Below are 15816 nucleotides of genomic sequence, written 5' to 3'. Positions count from 1 at the left end.
TTTTCAGCACCTTGACTATCTCTTACTTCGATCTTCGATTTACTAAGCTGCACAGCCTGCCCTATTTTCGGCTAGACATGCAGCAATGAAATTTGTCACGCAAAATGCGAGGTCCTATAGAATTAGGTCTAATAATGTACATAAACATGCATATCTACAAGAAAAAAGCTCATTTGGACCAATGAGTGTTTTGAGTCCAAACTAGAATATATCAGGTCCATAACAAAGTTAAAGATATTTTCTACAGGATATTATCATAGATCTTATCCCGTATTTTGTCCATATTCACCGACGTTAGCGAATACATAAGGTATTCATACAAGTACAGTACGTACAAGCGAGAACAATGGCCTCCTTTAACTTGAAAAACAGTCTTCGTCAAACGAGAGACTGGAATAATGAGATGTCGCAAAGGACACATGCACAGAAATATATACAAGCGTATGGAAATCCACCTGTGGGGCATGAGAGAAACATTTGGCATATAACCTACCCCCAATACGGCATTTTCATTTTCATTGTACATGAGGCGAAGCCAAATTTATTTCACCGTGATACCCGCCATAGTAATATCTAACATAGCAGTACAACTTGTTATACAGGGACCACTAACTCGTTCTCGTGAGGAGATAGATACGGACCAGCATGCCTCGAGACCAGGTAAAAATACAAGTAACAAAGATGTTAATTCTCTATTTTCTCTTCATAATTAAAATATACACAGGAAGAGCTGTGTGTGTGTGTGTGTACTTGTCTATGTGTACCAACCGAGGACATCAGCACAACACCATACAACCGAGGACATCTTATTCCTTGGTTAAATCAAAATAAAAACATCAATTTAGGGTAAAATCTATTCGAGTATGAATGTTATAAATTAATTTTTTATAAAAACTAATTTTTTGCTGACAAGAATTTTACATTCTAACCGAGGACACACACGGACACACACACGGACAGACACTACACATTACAACCGAGGACATGCATGCATCTACATGTAATAATGATTGTACTTTTAATGCAAAGCAAATTTTATATAGCGTTACTTTGCAGAAATTCACATTTTTATGAAATTCTTTCATATTTAAGGTAAATTCCAAAATAACACCAGAGGTGATGATTAAATGAACAGTTATACAATATTTAATGCTGGGCTTTGCCACTTTTTTAGAATTGAAGATTATGAGATAAAACATCAATTAATTTAGGAAAAGAAAGGATACTGATGAAATAAAATAAAAGACCAAAGAAATTCGTTTTCAAACATTTTATTTTCATAATGCTTATTTTCTATTTAGCACTCTTTTATTATCATGAATTTTATATTTTGATAACACAAAGTGTCGTCCATTGGATACAGACTTGCACAGTACACAATTTTACAATTGAGGACATCATGCCAGCAGCACCCAAAATTGTGCTTTCTTCCAATTTGATGCAATATTATATAATGCTTAACAGCATAATGATCATCAATTTTTTATAATAAAATATTAGTATCATGAATATTCAGAAAATGTGACTAGCAAAGGTTTTCAGGTTCATGGAACTCCAAAGTCATACTTTGAAAATGCTAAATGTATACAAGAGAGCACTGTACTGAAATGGGTTTCTTTCCATTTTTAACTTTTTTACATAAAATAATACAGTTTACTGCCATTTCACATGATCAACTAAGAAAATTGTTGAGATGGCAAAAATATCAATATAACAAGTTTAAATGTCCAATTTCCTCCATTCCGAACATTGTGAATGATTGAATCTGACAAACTACAATGATACGAGTTCATTTCCATTTTGGCACTTTTTTTACACAATACAAGATAACAGGTTTACCACCATTTTTATATAATCAACTAGCAATATTGTCAAGACGCAGAAATTGTCAAACAACCCATTTTACATATCTAGTAAATTCAATAACGAAACTGTCAACATGCCTGACAATCAAATCTGAGGAAAACCACTTATATACAAATATAAGCTGAAGTCCCTCAAAACTCAACCAATCAATCTTATTTTTAAATTTGATTTGTATATAGATAACATTGATCACTCTTGTGAGTTTAATGACAACAGGCCTATCGGTTCTCCCTGAAATGTGCTTACAGTGAACTACTTATATGCTAAAAAAAAAAAAACAGCATAAAATTTGAAAGAAAAGGGCCTGGTCATGCTGATTTTCAATCTTGACCATTCTTTTACTCATAATAATCAGTTCTGTGAGTTTCATGAAAACAGGCTTTAAGTTATTGGTTCTTCCTGAAATGTGCTTACAGTGTTACTTATATGCTTAAAAAAAAACAGCATAACATTTGAAAGAAAAGGGCCTGGTCATGCCGATTTTCAATCTTGACCATTCTTTTACTAATAATCATCAGTTCTGTGAGTTTCATGAAAACAGGCTTATTGGTTCTCCTTGAAATGTGCTTACAGTGTTACATATATGCTGAAAAAAAAACAGCATAACATTTGAAAGAAAAGGGCCTGGTCATGCTGATTTTCAATCTTGATTATTCTTTTTAATTTACTAATAATCATTAGTTCTCTGAGTTTCATGAAAACAGGCCTATTGGTTCTCCTTGAAGTGTGTTTACAGTGTTGCATGTACACTGAAAAAAGGAGAAAAAAATGCAAAACTTTTGAAAATAATCACCCCATTTCCTCCATTTTGAGACACTGTATTACACAGTACATGATAACATGTTTACCGTCATATTTATATAATCAACTAGCAATGTTGTAAAGATGCAGAAAATTTCAGACAAACACTAACATATTTACATATCTAGTTAGTTCAATAACGAAACTGTCAACATGCCTGACAATCAAATCTGAGGAAAACCACTTATATACAAATAAAAGCTGAAGTCCCTCAAAACTCAACCAATCAATCTTATTTTTAAACTTGATTTGTATATAGATAACATTGATTACTCCTGTGAGTTTCATGAAAACAGGCTTATTGGTTCTCCCTGAAATGTGCTTACAGTGTTACTTATATGCTGAAAAAAAAAAAAAAACAGCATAACATTTGAAAGAAAAGGGCCTGGTCATGCTGATTTTCAATCTTGACCATTCTTTTACTTATAATCATCAGTTCTGTGAGTTTTATGAAAAGCCTAGGAGAGCTTAATTTGATAAAAAAGACCTTTAGTTTAAAAATATGAACTTACAGAATATATAGACATCTGAGATATAACATTAGTTTCAGTTTAGTCTGCCCTTTACAGCACAACCGAGGACGCGGAATTTGGTCCGCCCTTTACAGCACAACCGAGGACGCGTGTGTATAGCTCGATTTCAGACAAAAAGTTGGACAGTATTTCTGATACACTCGTGGCGGGAATTTGGCCCGCGCTATACAGCATAACCGAGGACTGGCTCAGAATAGCGTCAAATTTCACCACCTAACTTGAAATGGGCCCCTTTATGCATTCCACTGCTTATGTCAACCGAGGACGTCCTCGGTTGGAGGTGTGTCCTCGGTTAGTGGGTTTCGGGCGGGTGTGTGTCCTCGGTTAGAATGCGTGAACAAGAGCACACAGTGTGTGTGTGTGTGTGTATGTGTGTGTGTGACAGAGTGACAGAGACAAAGAGAGAAGTTATTAGAGAGAGTTGAAGTGTGTGCGACACGTAAAGTGTGTGTGCGTGTGTGTGTGTGAAAGTGTGATGGCGTCCGCGAAGCACTGCTGTGGATATATCTGTAAAGGAAATGGGGTGGGGGGGGGAGAAGGGTACCGTTCGTTATCAGCTTAGATCTACAATTTATTTCTCCAGTATAATTTTTAAAAATATGGTTGCCCTATTAAACTTTCTTTTCGGCCAGTGATTTGAATAAAACATATCCCTACGACTATCTACCACTTATGGTACAGGTAGTCGCATTCCGCCTGCATCATAATGAGAGAATGCATGTACTGCTAAAATCTAAGCATTGGCTTGAGCCGTTAACAAAAGCAATTTTTGAACACTTGCATCTATGTCGTCAAAATTAAGGCAGGCTTTGAAATAAAAATCTGAATAGATAAAGACGGCAATTACAGAGACGGCTGGTTAGGAAAGTATCTGTAACGTAAGCATACTTTTCTAGTCAAGGTAATGACTATGCAAACAGAATTAGTCATCTTTTCATCTTCCTTTCTACCCCCCCCCCCCCCCCCCCCATTTTTCTTTTGCCAAATGGAAAATTTTACTAACTACCAAAATGTGCAATTGACGATTCCCAGGGAAAATATTTGATTACTGTAATTATTTTAATGATTGAATTTTAAGAGAAATAAAAAGCACCTGTGATAAAATTATCCTGTTGAAGTAATCTCATCTCATTTTCCCTTTGGGATCCCGCATCAAAAGTGTTTTCAAAAACAAATTTCAAAAAGACAAGGGGTGATTGGGATGATGAGTCAGAGATGTACTCATAATAACTGCACTGAAACTGGAAAAATACGAACGAGTGAACAAGTGAAACATGACAGAGGGCCAAAAAAAATGGTTGATTTATTAATAGTTGCAGTGCACCCAAGAAAGACGTATACAAAAAAAAAAAAAAAAAAAAAAAAGGGGTAGACTACCGGTAGAATGAAACACCAAAGAAAAAATAAAGGGGATAGACAGAGTGCGAAACAACTTATTATTAGACAGGTACTGATTCAGGCCGTCTTCTGAGTCTTCCGGAAGACAGTCAGCTTTTCAAGTTTACATCGTCGGGTATCTGTTCTTTCTGTCGGAAGACGGTCAAAAATGGAGGATGGATCAACAAATGTAATATGAAAGACTGTCAGAAAAATTTTCTGGATCCGCCCCGGTCCTACGTTTAGATTTATGCATAGCAAATCTATCTCGATCGTCTTTATGTTTGTAATATAAAAACAGATTTACTATCTGATATTTTTTCTTTATAAACACATTATTTCACCTTTGCTTACAGAAAAAGGACCTCCAATGCCAACAGTTCTTTGTTGGCTACTTACTGATCCTCCAGATCTCGACAAGCGCGTTATTCACGTCAGAGACACGTGGGCGAGAAGATGTGACGTCACATTATTTATGAGCTCCATGGAAAATAAGACGTTCCCAACAATTGGTTTACGTGTACCACCCGGGAGAGGATACATTGCAAAAAAGGCCAAAGCTGCATGGAAATACATTTACGAGCATCATCTGAACGACGCAGATTTCTTTATCAAAGCTGACCCTGATACATACGTAATTGTAGAAAATTTGAAACATTGTCTATCATCTAGGGACCCAAAGAGGGCAGAGTTTTATGGACACCAGTTTTACCCCAGTGATTGGGAATTCAACGCTGATACTAGAATTAAGAAGTCCGTGTATATGAGTGGAGGTCCAGGGTTTGTGCTTAGCAGGGAAGCTGTCAGATTGCTTGTTACGAAAGCCATTAACAGCGACCCGAAATGCCTGCAGGACGGAGAGGGTATGTATTCCATACATAATAATAATCTTTATTGGAAAATCACAACCCGAAGGTTGAAGTTATACAATTATGTAAATTATTTATTTAAATGAAATGAATATTCAAGTCAAGGAAGCCTGGTCATTTTTGCACTGGTGCACTCTGTAGACGGTCTCACCTCCCTGGGGAGGACACAAAGTGTACAGGGTGGTCCATTAAAATGACTATTTTTACTTTCAATCTCAATTCAATATAAGTCGTTGTACAAAGAACAGCCTGTATATCGTTTCATCTATTTAACCTATTATTATTCAAGTTGCATATCTCTCACAGATCTCCTTTCGTTTCAGATGACACATACAAGTATGTTAAAGTGACGTGTTAAAATGTTCAATAGTCAATATACATATATATTTCTAATGAAATCCGCATGACGGTATTTGCCCAGCATATTTTAACAACATTTATAACCTTATAGTACACGTGAAAACTTAAGCAATCTTTATAGGCAACTGTATTCATAATCACACAAAGTGGAAATACATGAGATAGATTGTGGTAGAGAAGATTTCACATTGCACCGTCCTATTTGGTTCAAACGTATATTCTGTCTCAATAAACATTGCCATTATACAATGTAACATATCCAGGGTACCTTCTATATATATATCCACTGATCACGCAATAAGCTTAAAATCAACAAAAATATTCTGACTTAATTTAATATTTTAATCTGCCATTTGTTTTCTGGACATCAACCGAGGACATGAAAGCGGCGAAATGCTTGTTAAGTGTTGGTGCCGAACCGGTGGACACTCGGGACCAGTTGGGCAGAGAGCGGTATATGATTTTTCCTCCTTATGTCCACCTGAAGGGCCACTACGCTGACTGGTATAAGAAGGGGGCGCTCATGGGGCAGTGGAGGTGTGTAGGATGAAGTCCACAACAGCCGATCTTAAACTTTATAATTATATATTTTATTTAGATTGGGCCCTGAAGATAAGATGGCAGACTAAGGGGGTGGTGCTTACAGCTACTGCCTCCTCCATCCCCACCCCTTCGGAGCTAACCACAGATGTATTATTGCAGATTCAAATTATTCAACCACTACTAGACATGCCAATGAAAACATATTACTAGTACCTTCTGCACTAGGAGCACTTTACAGAGTGCTTACCCCTTGAAAAGTCAGATTTTTCTCTTCCACAAGAAATAATGAGTTAGAAGATTATACAGGCCAAAAGTCTAATTTTTGCTTAAATTGTAAAACTTTGAAGTTGAAACACCAAAATTGACACGTTTTCTAACTTTGTTGCCAAACCATGAAGTCATCAATATGAAAATAAATGAAAATATTACATAGACCATTGTTTAAACTCTTTTATGGTATTCCGATATTTTAACAGATAATTAGTATGTATATGAGATATTCAGTCAAACAAAACTATTGATATACTAATGCGATGTTTAACAATCATATTTGTTATCTGATCTGCTGCTGGAGCCCATTTCAACCCTTTCATATGCCAAGAAGCATCTACAGACGAAGTAACAAAAATAATTAACAAAACTAAGAAGAGGTCATGCATACTTGATCCAATGTTGACAGCGTTCATGGTTCATCAACCTGATAACGCAAATCATGGACACTAGTTTTGCTTAAGGTTCTTTCCCTGATCAACTCAAGAAAGCTGTGGTTTAACCCCTACTAAAAAAAAGCCATCTCTAAACACTGATACATTTGGAAATTACAGACATGTGTTTAACCTCTCGTTTCTATCAAAAACCGTTGAAAGGGTCATTGTTGGAAGATTGCTATCACATTTAGGCCAGACACAGTACTGAATCAGCATTGCTAAGAATAAAAAGTGATCTCCTGTGTGGACTCGATGAACACTCAATGATTCTTTTAGTCTTATTAGACCTATCTGCAGTATTTGATACAGTCGATCATGAACTACTTTTATCTTTTCTCGAAGATTATGTTGTTATCAGGGACTCTGCACTTAGCCTTTTACGCTCCTATCTTACAGGTCGTTCACAACAGGTTTTAATTAATGGAATATTGTCAAATGTGTCAGAGTTAGCTTTTGGTGCACCTCAATGTAGTGTTCTTGGACCTCTAACTTTTTGTATGTATACATTGTATACATGACCCATTGTGGCCATATTGAGACATCACAGTATTCGCTGTCATATTTTTTCTGATGATACGCAAATTTTTTACATGCTGTAATGTAGAAAATCCTAATGAATCAATTGAAAAGCTGTCTAGGTGTATTGATGATCTACGAAGGTGGTTGATAAGAAATAAGTTGAAAATCAATGATGTAAAATCTGAACTTTTAGTTGTAACCCAGCCACATAATCAAAAAATATCAGAAAAAAATTCAAAATTGGATCCAGTATCATAAAGCCAACGCCCCATGCTAAGAATTTTGGTGTTTTTTTAGATAGAACACTTTCTATGAATAAGCAAATTGCTAGCATATGCAAGACAGCAGTATTTAACATGAGGAACAGTACGCAATTCGTAATCACCTATCTGACTCTGCTGCAGCTACAGTTACAAATTGTTTAGTAATATCTAGATTGGATTACTGTAATTCTATTTTATGGTTGTCAAAAAAAAAAAAACAGATTAAAAGACTGCAGCGTATTCAGAACATCTCAGCTAGCTTATCAATCCGTACATCCATGAGTTACCATATCACCCTAGTTTTTAAAGAGTTACATTGGCTATACCTCTGCAAGCCAGGATTTTATTTAAATTCCTAGCCTTTGTTCATGACGCTTTTTACAAAGTTGCACCGATCTACCTAAGTGAATTAGTCACTCACTATGTTCTAGAAAGAACCCTGCGGGCTGTAGACAAATTGTTACTTATATAAGCTGGTAAAAATGCGCCTTAAAACTTATGGCAACATTTCTTTTAAATCAACAGGTCCAAAGGAATGGAATTTATTACCACTGAAAATCCGATCAATTCAGTCTACCAAGCATTTTAAAATAAGAATTGAAGACATAACTATTCAGTAATTTTTTTGACTAATCAACTTTTAAATTGATTTTACAAATTTTATAGTAATTGCATTTTTGCACTGTAAGAAATAAAGCTGTTCTACTTCTATGTTTCTTTCTATGTGCAAATAGGGCTTTTTTTTTCTTTTTTTTTTACTTAGAATTGATTATTTTTTCTTAACAAACATGTTTTATTTATGTACTGTAAGTACTTTTATGTGATGAAACGTATGTTTTATCTAGAATACTCTTAATTTTTTTGTTGTTAAGCTTTGTAATTTATTTATTTATCTATTCTTAATAATTGATTCTTAAGTAATTGTTTTTTGTATATGTCAAGTTTTCTGAACATATAATCATGGATTTTAGACTCAAAATAAATGTATTATTATTATTATTATTATTATTATTATTATTATTATTATTGGTGTGACAGAATTAGCTGTTGCCATAGTAACACAGGGGTTTTTAAATGATAATTTCTGAGACCTTTAAATTGTCATGTATTTCAAAAATATGAACTCGGTGTATTGTAAACTTAAAAAAAATTGACTTGGGCCTCAGCAATTAATGAAATTATTTGAAAAAATATCATAGTTAAATTGCCAAAATGGTAGCCAATCCAAGATAGTGACAGATTTGTGTTAAATTTACTTCTTATTACTGAAAGTAGCTTTTTGCAAACTTAGCATTAGAATTGAAAACTGTTAGGATGTTGATAGGATCTGAATCACATAATTACTGTGTAGAGTGACCGTTACTCCAAAACCCTCTTTTTTAAGTGTAAAAACCTGAAACCCAAGGTGGCCATCACAAAATACGGTTTATGCATATTGTTGTGCTGACTGAATAAATGTTACATTTTCCTTTCAAAATACCTCTTACACTTTGTGATGAACATAACTAACCTATTATCTAAATATAAATCATTTCTATTCATTAAGATTTCACTGGGAATTTCAAGTCCAAGTCTTCGGTTATTGTTGACCATTTCATCTATCTTTTATAATCATTTTACATGGCCACACATCTAGAAGGGATGAGTCTTCGGTTATTGTTGACCATTTCATCTTTCTTTTTTAATCATTTTACATGGCCACACATCTAGAAGGGATGAGCAGTATTATGAAAATAAATTCTCATCCAAACTTTAGATGAAATGAGGCATATAGCTCTAACTTTTCAGTCCACTGGTTAAAAAGATGTTATTTCATGATCATTGGCGGCCATTTTGAAATTTGAAAGTCATACTTCCATCCAAATTAACTCAAGTAATTGAAAACGGTTCTATTTTCATATTCAATACATCAAAAGTAATGAAGATTTTAATATGGGATGATGAATCTGTCATATTTCCAGACAGGACAGCTATATGTAAAAGACATGTTTTGTGGCAGCCATATTGGATTTCAGGATTTGTCATCTCAATATAAAGACTGCACCTTGAACAAGCACTATTAGGCAGAAAGTAGAGACTCTAGGCTACACTGGTGCATCAAAATATCTCTGATATTCTAATTCTTTAATGATGAAATAAAAATTATCATTTCTAGTGCATTTCTTGGACTACACGTCTAGAATGATTTTAAATTCCATTTAGTCAATGCATTTGAAATATATTAGATTTTGTTGGTCTCGGAACTGTTAGTTTTTACCACGTTTGCTACCATGACAACGGCTGTACGACACGCCCCCACCACCTGTTTAATGACAAACAAACAGAATATAAAAGCTAAGGACATAAGCTATCAGAAAAAACATAGTGAACGAAAATCACTAGGGGGGGGGTATTTGGCCCATGGACAATAAGGTCCTTATTCAAGCAATAATAAGTCTGCATTATTTACGAGGAATTCAACTGGAAATTATTTCATTAGATAATTACAAAATATATAAACACGGTCTGATACGTTTATCATTAAAAATTTAATTATGCATTGTTTGTTGAGCATTTTGAAGAGAATTATAAACGTGAAAAACACTGTCCATGAACAGGTCTTTAAATAATAATAAATTTGTTCCATAGAAAGTGGCAAGCAAAATAAATAAATAAATAAATAATATGCAAAAATTAGGATTTAGGGTAACAAACGAAGAGACGCGATACAAAAAAAAAACAAGTCAAGCAAGTGTCTGTGGTCCTGAATCTTTCTACTTTTATTTCAGATATGTCGATTAACATGTCAAGTGTAGTTCACAAGTACTGTCAAAAAGCGAAATGTGTGAAACCAAGGAGTTCCAACAACGGCCTCATGAAAGTTGTCCTCGATACAAAACAGCTGTCCATTAAGAAAAGATCGAATCAGAACCTTTTTTATCATTTTGCTCATTTTTTTGGTTCCTCCACCAAAATAAGAGATATATCAGAGTAAGAAATAATAATAAGTTAATGTGGCTTCAAGTTGAGGTATTGAGGTATAGAATATACTATAACATAAGGTAGTGATCGTACACTACGAAGGCAATTAAAGTGGGACACGTGTATCATAAAATATATTTTTGGTTTTTAAAGTGATTTCATTATGGAGACACTGTGTACAATGAATTGAATCCAAATACCAAATTTTGGAATTTGTAATTCTCAGCGACAGCAACCTTAGTGCTCCACTGAAAAATCTGAATGCTAAATAGAAAGGACTGTGGGGAAAAAAGACAGAAACCCGATCCGTGAAATTTGGCATGGCAGGGAGATAAAAAAAAAGTTATTCTAAATGAATAATATTGACAGGCAATTGCACCAATATCTACTTTTTGTTATTGGGGATACTGGTTGGTCTCTGATTATAATCCAGTGTCCTACACCAGATCGTTTGGAATAACCTGAACTTTATTGAGTTGCTTGTCAACAAAGTCAAACTGATTGTATTGGGAAGTTCCTCCGTGTATGATCAAATCGGAATTGACGCCTGGCACTTCTTGGTTATATGGGGACGCGTGAACATATTTACCCCCAGAATGTTTGATCCGGCCTTCTCCTTCTTCGATTGCAAACAATGCAGCATTATCGCATTTTGAGTGTGGGAAAATCCCTGTATTATCCGCTGGTTCAGCCGAGCTACCGAGGGGAGTCAAACAATGTCCGTCAGAGCCTTCGACCTTCAGATAGCCCAATTGCCCTTCCTCCTGATACCAGCGCAGTAATGTCGACTTGCTGCAATCGTCTGCACGGAATTTTTCATACTGCATGCCCCAGGCCCACCATGTAGCATAGGCGTAACATTGGCCGCTAGATCTGTGCCTCAGAAGGAACGGAGGGCTGATGTATCCCCCTGCAAACCAAAGCAACAGTCAGTCATTCATTGATTGGACGAATAATTATCATACAAACCATTCGTTCGACAAATCGGTTAATCAATCACTCAATCGAGCTGTTTCACCATCAAATCATCAATCAAATAATAAAGTTATTGCAAATTTAATAATTTAATTACATAGTCAACCAGACAACAAATGAAACGATTGAATAAACCATCGGTCAATCGCGAAAAAACATGACCTGAAAAACTAATCAACCATGAGATCACGAAATCCACCCTTCAGTTAGACCCCATTCCCAGAGATTAGATCGATCCAACTAGATCGACCTAACTCCCTGGGGGTTCACGTTGAATAGCTGTCAGCTGAGCGGACACGGAAGTTAATTACCCCTTTACAGCTTGTAGTAGGCGGGACGAACATTTAAGCCAGATTATCTGACAGTATTATAGTGAGACTCCCCACGGGGATAGATCGATCTAAAATCTATGGGAATGCACTCTTAGATTACCAAACTAGCATCGTTACATGTGTCAACCTGAAATCGATCAATCAATCGATGAAACAACGTTTAGAAGCAAAACCGTCATCGATTTATATAAGTTGAAGCAGCTTACTCAGTATATTACCCTTTTTGCGAGGAAAATAAAGGGGGTCTGTTTCGAACTCCTAATTACCTTATTTCATCGGGAAGAAAAAGAGTTAAAACGCTAGCTTTTACCTTGACTGTGTTTTGCTTTAGTGGGTCTAAAGAACAATACCTAAATATTATCATTGACCTATTCAACTCGGCATGCGACTGATTGGAGAACAAATTTTGCACTCTGACCTCCTTCGAATTTGGACCATTACAATTTCCATGAAATTAAAATATGTGATAATCAACATCAAATTTAGTAGCGGTTCCTCACTAAATAATGCCTCGTACCAAACCTTTATTTTAATAAACGGCTATGGGTTTATCCTAAACTGGAGTGCACTAAAAAATTCATCTTAAGATCAAATTTTAGGCTTTTTAGGGGGGGGGGGCAGCTGTAGCAAAAAAAAAACTTTAATTGAAGTTGCTAAAAGCAAGCAGTTCGAACAAAGGAGATTACACACTTTGGGGTGGAGCGCGTTTGCCGGTCTTTCATTGGTCGAAATGAATAGAGACCGGAGAACAATGGGCGACCATCTCTGTTACGGTCTCTGTTTAAATCTCGTTTCCTGGGAAACGTTCCTACACTAGGTAAGGTCTAGCGTTCTAAGAGGTTTCAAATGGAAATGCAGTAAAAGGTTCTTGAAACCCCTTGGTAAGAGCAAGATCGGCCTGCGAAGCATCTTGGAACTTACCTTCGGCAACCGCCAGGCTGGCAGACAGCACTATAGCCAGGAACAAGTGCATAGTGGCGTTCAGTAGTACGGGGCTTCTTGCTGCAACTGTCGCGTCCTTGGTGGGTTCTCTTGGGTCCCTGCGTCTCCGATGGATGAGGTAGGGTGAGGAGTTGTGCTTTGAGGGTTCGTATTTATACATATCAACGCGGCACCCCAGCCTCGCAGTGACTGTCAGCCCGCACAATCTTTACCATATAAGGTAAATAATTGGTGGCATTACCATAACGTGTACCACGCGACGGGTTCCTATTGGACATTTTATCAACTTAAAACTGACATACGTTTCACGGGCGTAACTTCAGACTCCAGAAAGTGATGAAACATTAAATAATAGATAGTTGGCACTTTCATGAGAACAAGCATCGCGGGCGAATCAATCAGTAGCGCAAGAAAAGTTGCCGAAAGAAGGAGAGATGGAGATTAAAAAGGCGCCCTCGAAACTGCACAAACTGTAGGTTGAAGACATGAAATAGGTCAGAAACGCTCAATTTACAGGCCCATAAACCAATGAGCACCTGTTGGAAGGCTTGTTTAATACAGTATATTTTAGTTGTGTCTATTTTATTGAGGTCTAAAGCATTTATTTTGACAGTCGAACATATCAACTGATTTACCAGTTTACCGATACCAATTGCTGCTGGCCGCCAACATATTGTTTTATCGAACAACCAGGGGCAGAGTCAGCACATTTTGAAAAATATACAGTTTAAGACAAATGTTTCACGTATGACCAGCGTGTTGAAGTCGAAATTAATTCAGATTCAGCTGTAATGGAGAGGGTTTTTTTTTTCTCAGTTTTATTCCCTTGTGCTTCCATTGCCGGCAAACACTGTATTTCCAAGTAAATAAATGTAGAAAATGCAGCTCGTATTGTACTGTTTCCCACCCACTGTCATGAGCAGCGTGCGTGCGTCAACATTGGGTCTCCTTTCTTTTTGTTCTTAAATAAGGCTTTGAAAACTTCCTGACGTAAATTTTACTTCAGGCTTTTATCTATCGCCGTGCCCCCCCCCCCCTCTTTTCAGGCAGGTGTATCCCAGGTCAGCTTCTAATTTTGTTCCTATGTCACTAAAAGTGATTAACTCCTTTTTTTGATCCGATATTTCGAACGTATGGCTTCTCTTTTCGTTCTATACATTACAATAAAACATGATTATTCAGTACAATGTACAAACAGTACAAACACGACTTAAACTTACGGCCAAACGTTTCAAGCGATTAAAAATATGCAGCATAATTATGCTGTGGTTATCGTTATCACGTAGACTAAAATCTCCCTTAATTCTTGCCCCGTTTGAAAACATTATAATTTAAGTGAAAACAACTAAACCATCCATGAGCAATTTTTGATGCATGCAAAAAATATTTAATAGCTTTAATGCCAAAAATTGAGTTTCAAACGACATAAAAGGTACCAGTGACAAAATTTCCCTGCTATTAAAATTTATTACCTTCCACTTTCCCCGTGTAACCTCGTATTAAAAATAATTTCGTAAAACTGCTTTGAAAAACGACGCAGGATATTACAGATGATCAGAGAAACTGTTCTCTTCTGTACTTATTGACATACATGAACAAGAAAAAACAAGTCAATGTTTAAAGTTTAGAGAAGCGCAACCATACCTTACCGACTTCAAACTTTTTTCCGCAATACGAACGTGCACAGGGGCCAGTGGCATAAATTATCTTTAGCTCAAAAAATGTCTTTTACTTATATGTTTGTGTATAAAGATTGTATTACACACCCATATGTACATGTGGAAGTACCAGTTGATATTCATCGCTCTTTTTCAGCACCTTGACTATCTCTTACTTCGATCTTCGATTTACTAAGCTGCACAGCCTGCCCTATTTTTGGCTAGACATGCAGCAATGAAATTTGTCACGCAAAATGCGAGGTCCTATAGAATTAGGTCTAATAATGTACATAAACATGCATATCTACAAGAAAAAAGCTCATTTGGACCAATGAGTGTTTTGAGTCCAAACTAGAATATATCAGGTCCATAACAAAGTTAAAGATATTTTCTACAGGATATTATCATAGATCTTATCCCGTATTTTGTCCATATTCACCGACGTTAGCGAATACATAAGGTATTCATACAAGTACAGTACGTACAAGCGAGAACAATGGCCTCCTTTAACTTGAAAAACAGTCTTCGTCAAACGAGAGACTGGAATAATGAGATGTCGCAAAGGACACATGCACAGAAATATATACAAGCGTATGGAAATCCACCTGTGGGGCATGAGAGAAACATTTGGCATATAACCTACCCCCAATACGGCATTTTCATTTTCATTGTACATGAGGCGAAGCCAAATTTATTTCACCGTGATACCCGCCATAGTAATATCTAACATAGCAGTACAACTTGTTATACAGGGACCACTAACTCGTTCTCGTGAGGAGATAGATACGGACCAGCATGCCTCGAGACCAGGTAAAAATACAAGTAACAAAGATGTTAATTCTCTATTTTCTCTTCATAATTAAAATATACACAGGAAGAGCTGTGTGTGTGTGTGTGTACTTGTCTATGTGTACCAACCGAGGACATCAGCACAACACCATACAACCGAGGACATCTTATTCCTTGGTTAAATCAAAATAAAAACATCAATTTAGGGTAAAATCTATTCGAGTATGAATGTTATAAATTAATTTTTTATAAAAACTAATTTTTTGCTGACAAGAATTTTACATTCTAACCGAGGACACACACGGACACACACACGGACAG

At 36.1% G+C, this 15816-nt stretch overlaps 2 protein-coding genes across 3 annotated transcripts; one reads left to right on the top strand and one right to left on the bottom strand.

The window, feature by feature from the left end:
• Positions 1 to 331: 331 nt before the first annotated feature.
• Positions 332 to 8757, top strand: LOC106181850 (glycoprotein-N-acetylgalactosamine 3-beta-galactosyltransferase 1). 2 transcript variants are annotated; one of them, XM_087015715.1, is made up of 3 exons: positions 332 to 660; positions 4934 to 5440; positions 6405 to 8757. In XM_087015715.1, the coding sequence occupies exons 1-3, from the start codon at positions 525 to 527 to the stop codon at positions 6557 to 6559; spliced, it is 798 nt and encodes a 265-aa protein (XP_086871841.1). In that variant the 5' UTR covers positions 332 to 524; the 3' UTR covers positions 6560 to 8757. The 2 variants fall into 2 exon arrangements, with proteins under 2 accessions (XP_086871841.1, XP_086871843.1); XM_087015717.1 differs by having other exon boundaries at positions 338 to 660; positions 5770 to 8757.
• Positions 8758 to 10572: 1815 nt separating this feature from the next.
• LOC147761003 (uncharacterized) lies at positions 10573 to 13463 on the bottom strand. The gene is made up of 2 exons (XM_087015728.1): positions 13028 to 13463; positions 10573 to 11709 (listed from the first exon to the last, which is right to left on the bottom strand). The coding sequence occupies exons 1-2, from the start codon at positions 13206 to 13208 to the stop codon at positions 11237 to 11239; spliced, it is 654 nt and encodes a 217-aa protein (XP_086871854.1). The 5' UTR covers positions 13209 to 13463; the 3' UTR covers positions 10573 to 11236.
• Between the last annotated feature and the right edge of the window lie 2353 nt (positions 13464 to 15816).

Source organism: Lingula anatina, chromosome 6 (genome assembly GCF_051362555.1).
Source record: "Lingula anatina isolate TDL-2025a chromosome 6, LinAna3.0, whole genome shotgun sequence".
Lineage (NCBI taxonomy): Eukaryota > Metazoa > Brachiopoda > Lingulata > Lingulida > Lingulidae > Lingula > Lingula anatina.
Note: the sequence above shows the minus strand (reverse complement) of the source record. Positions and strands in the feature narration are given on the sequence as shown.

What these genes read in the sequence shown, in the direction of transcription:
- LOC106181850 (XM_087015715.1), top strand. Translation starts at nt 525, where the DNA reads ATGAGGCGAAGCCAAATTTATTTCACCGTGATACCCGCCATAGTAATA. An exon ending in CCAGCATGCCTCGAGACCAG is followed by an intron (nt 661 to 4,933) that starts GTAAAAATACAA and finishes CTTTGCTTACAG; the next exon opens with AAAAAGGACCTCCAATGCCA. An exon ending in ATGCCTGCAGGACGGAGAGG is followed by an intron (nt 5,441 to 6,404) that starts GTATGTATTCCA and finishes TATTTTATTTAG; the next exon opens with ATTGGGCCCTGAAGATAAGA.
- LOC147761003 (XM_087015728.1), bottom strand. Translation starts at nt 13,208, where the DNA reads ATGTATAAATACGAACCCTCAAAGCACAACTCCTCACCCTACCTCATC. An exon ending in CAGCCTGGCGGTTGCCGAAG is followed by an intron (nt 11,710 to 13,027) that starts GTAAGTTCCAAG and finishes TTTGGTTTGCAG; the next exon opens with GGGGATACATCAGCCCTCCG.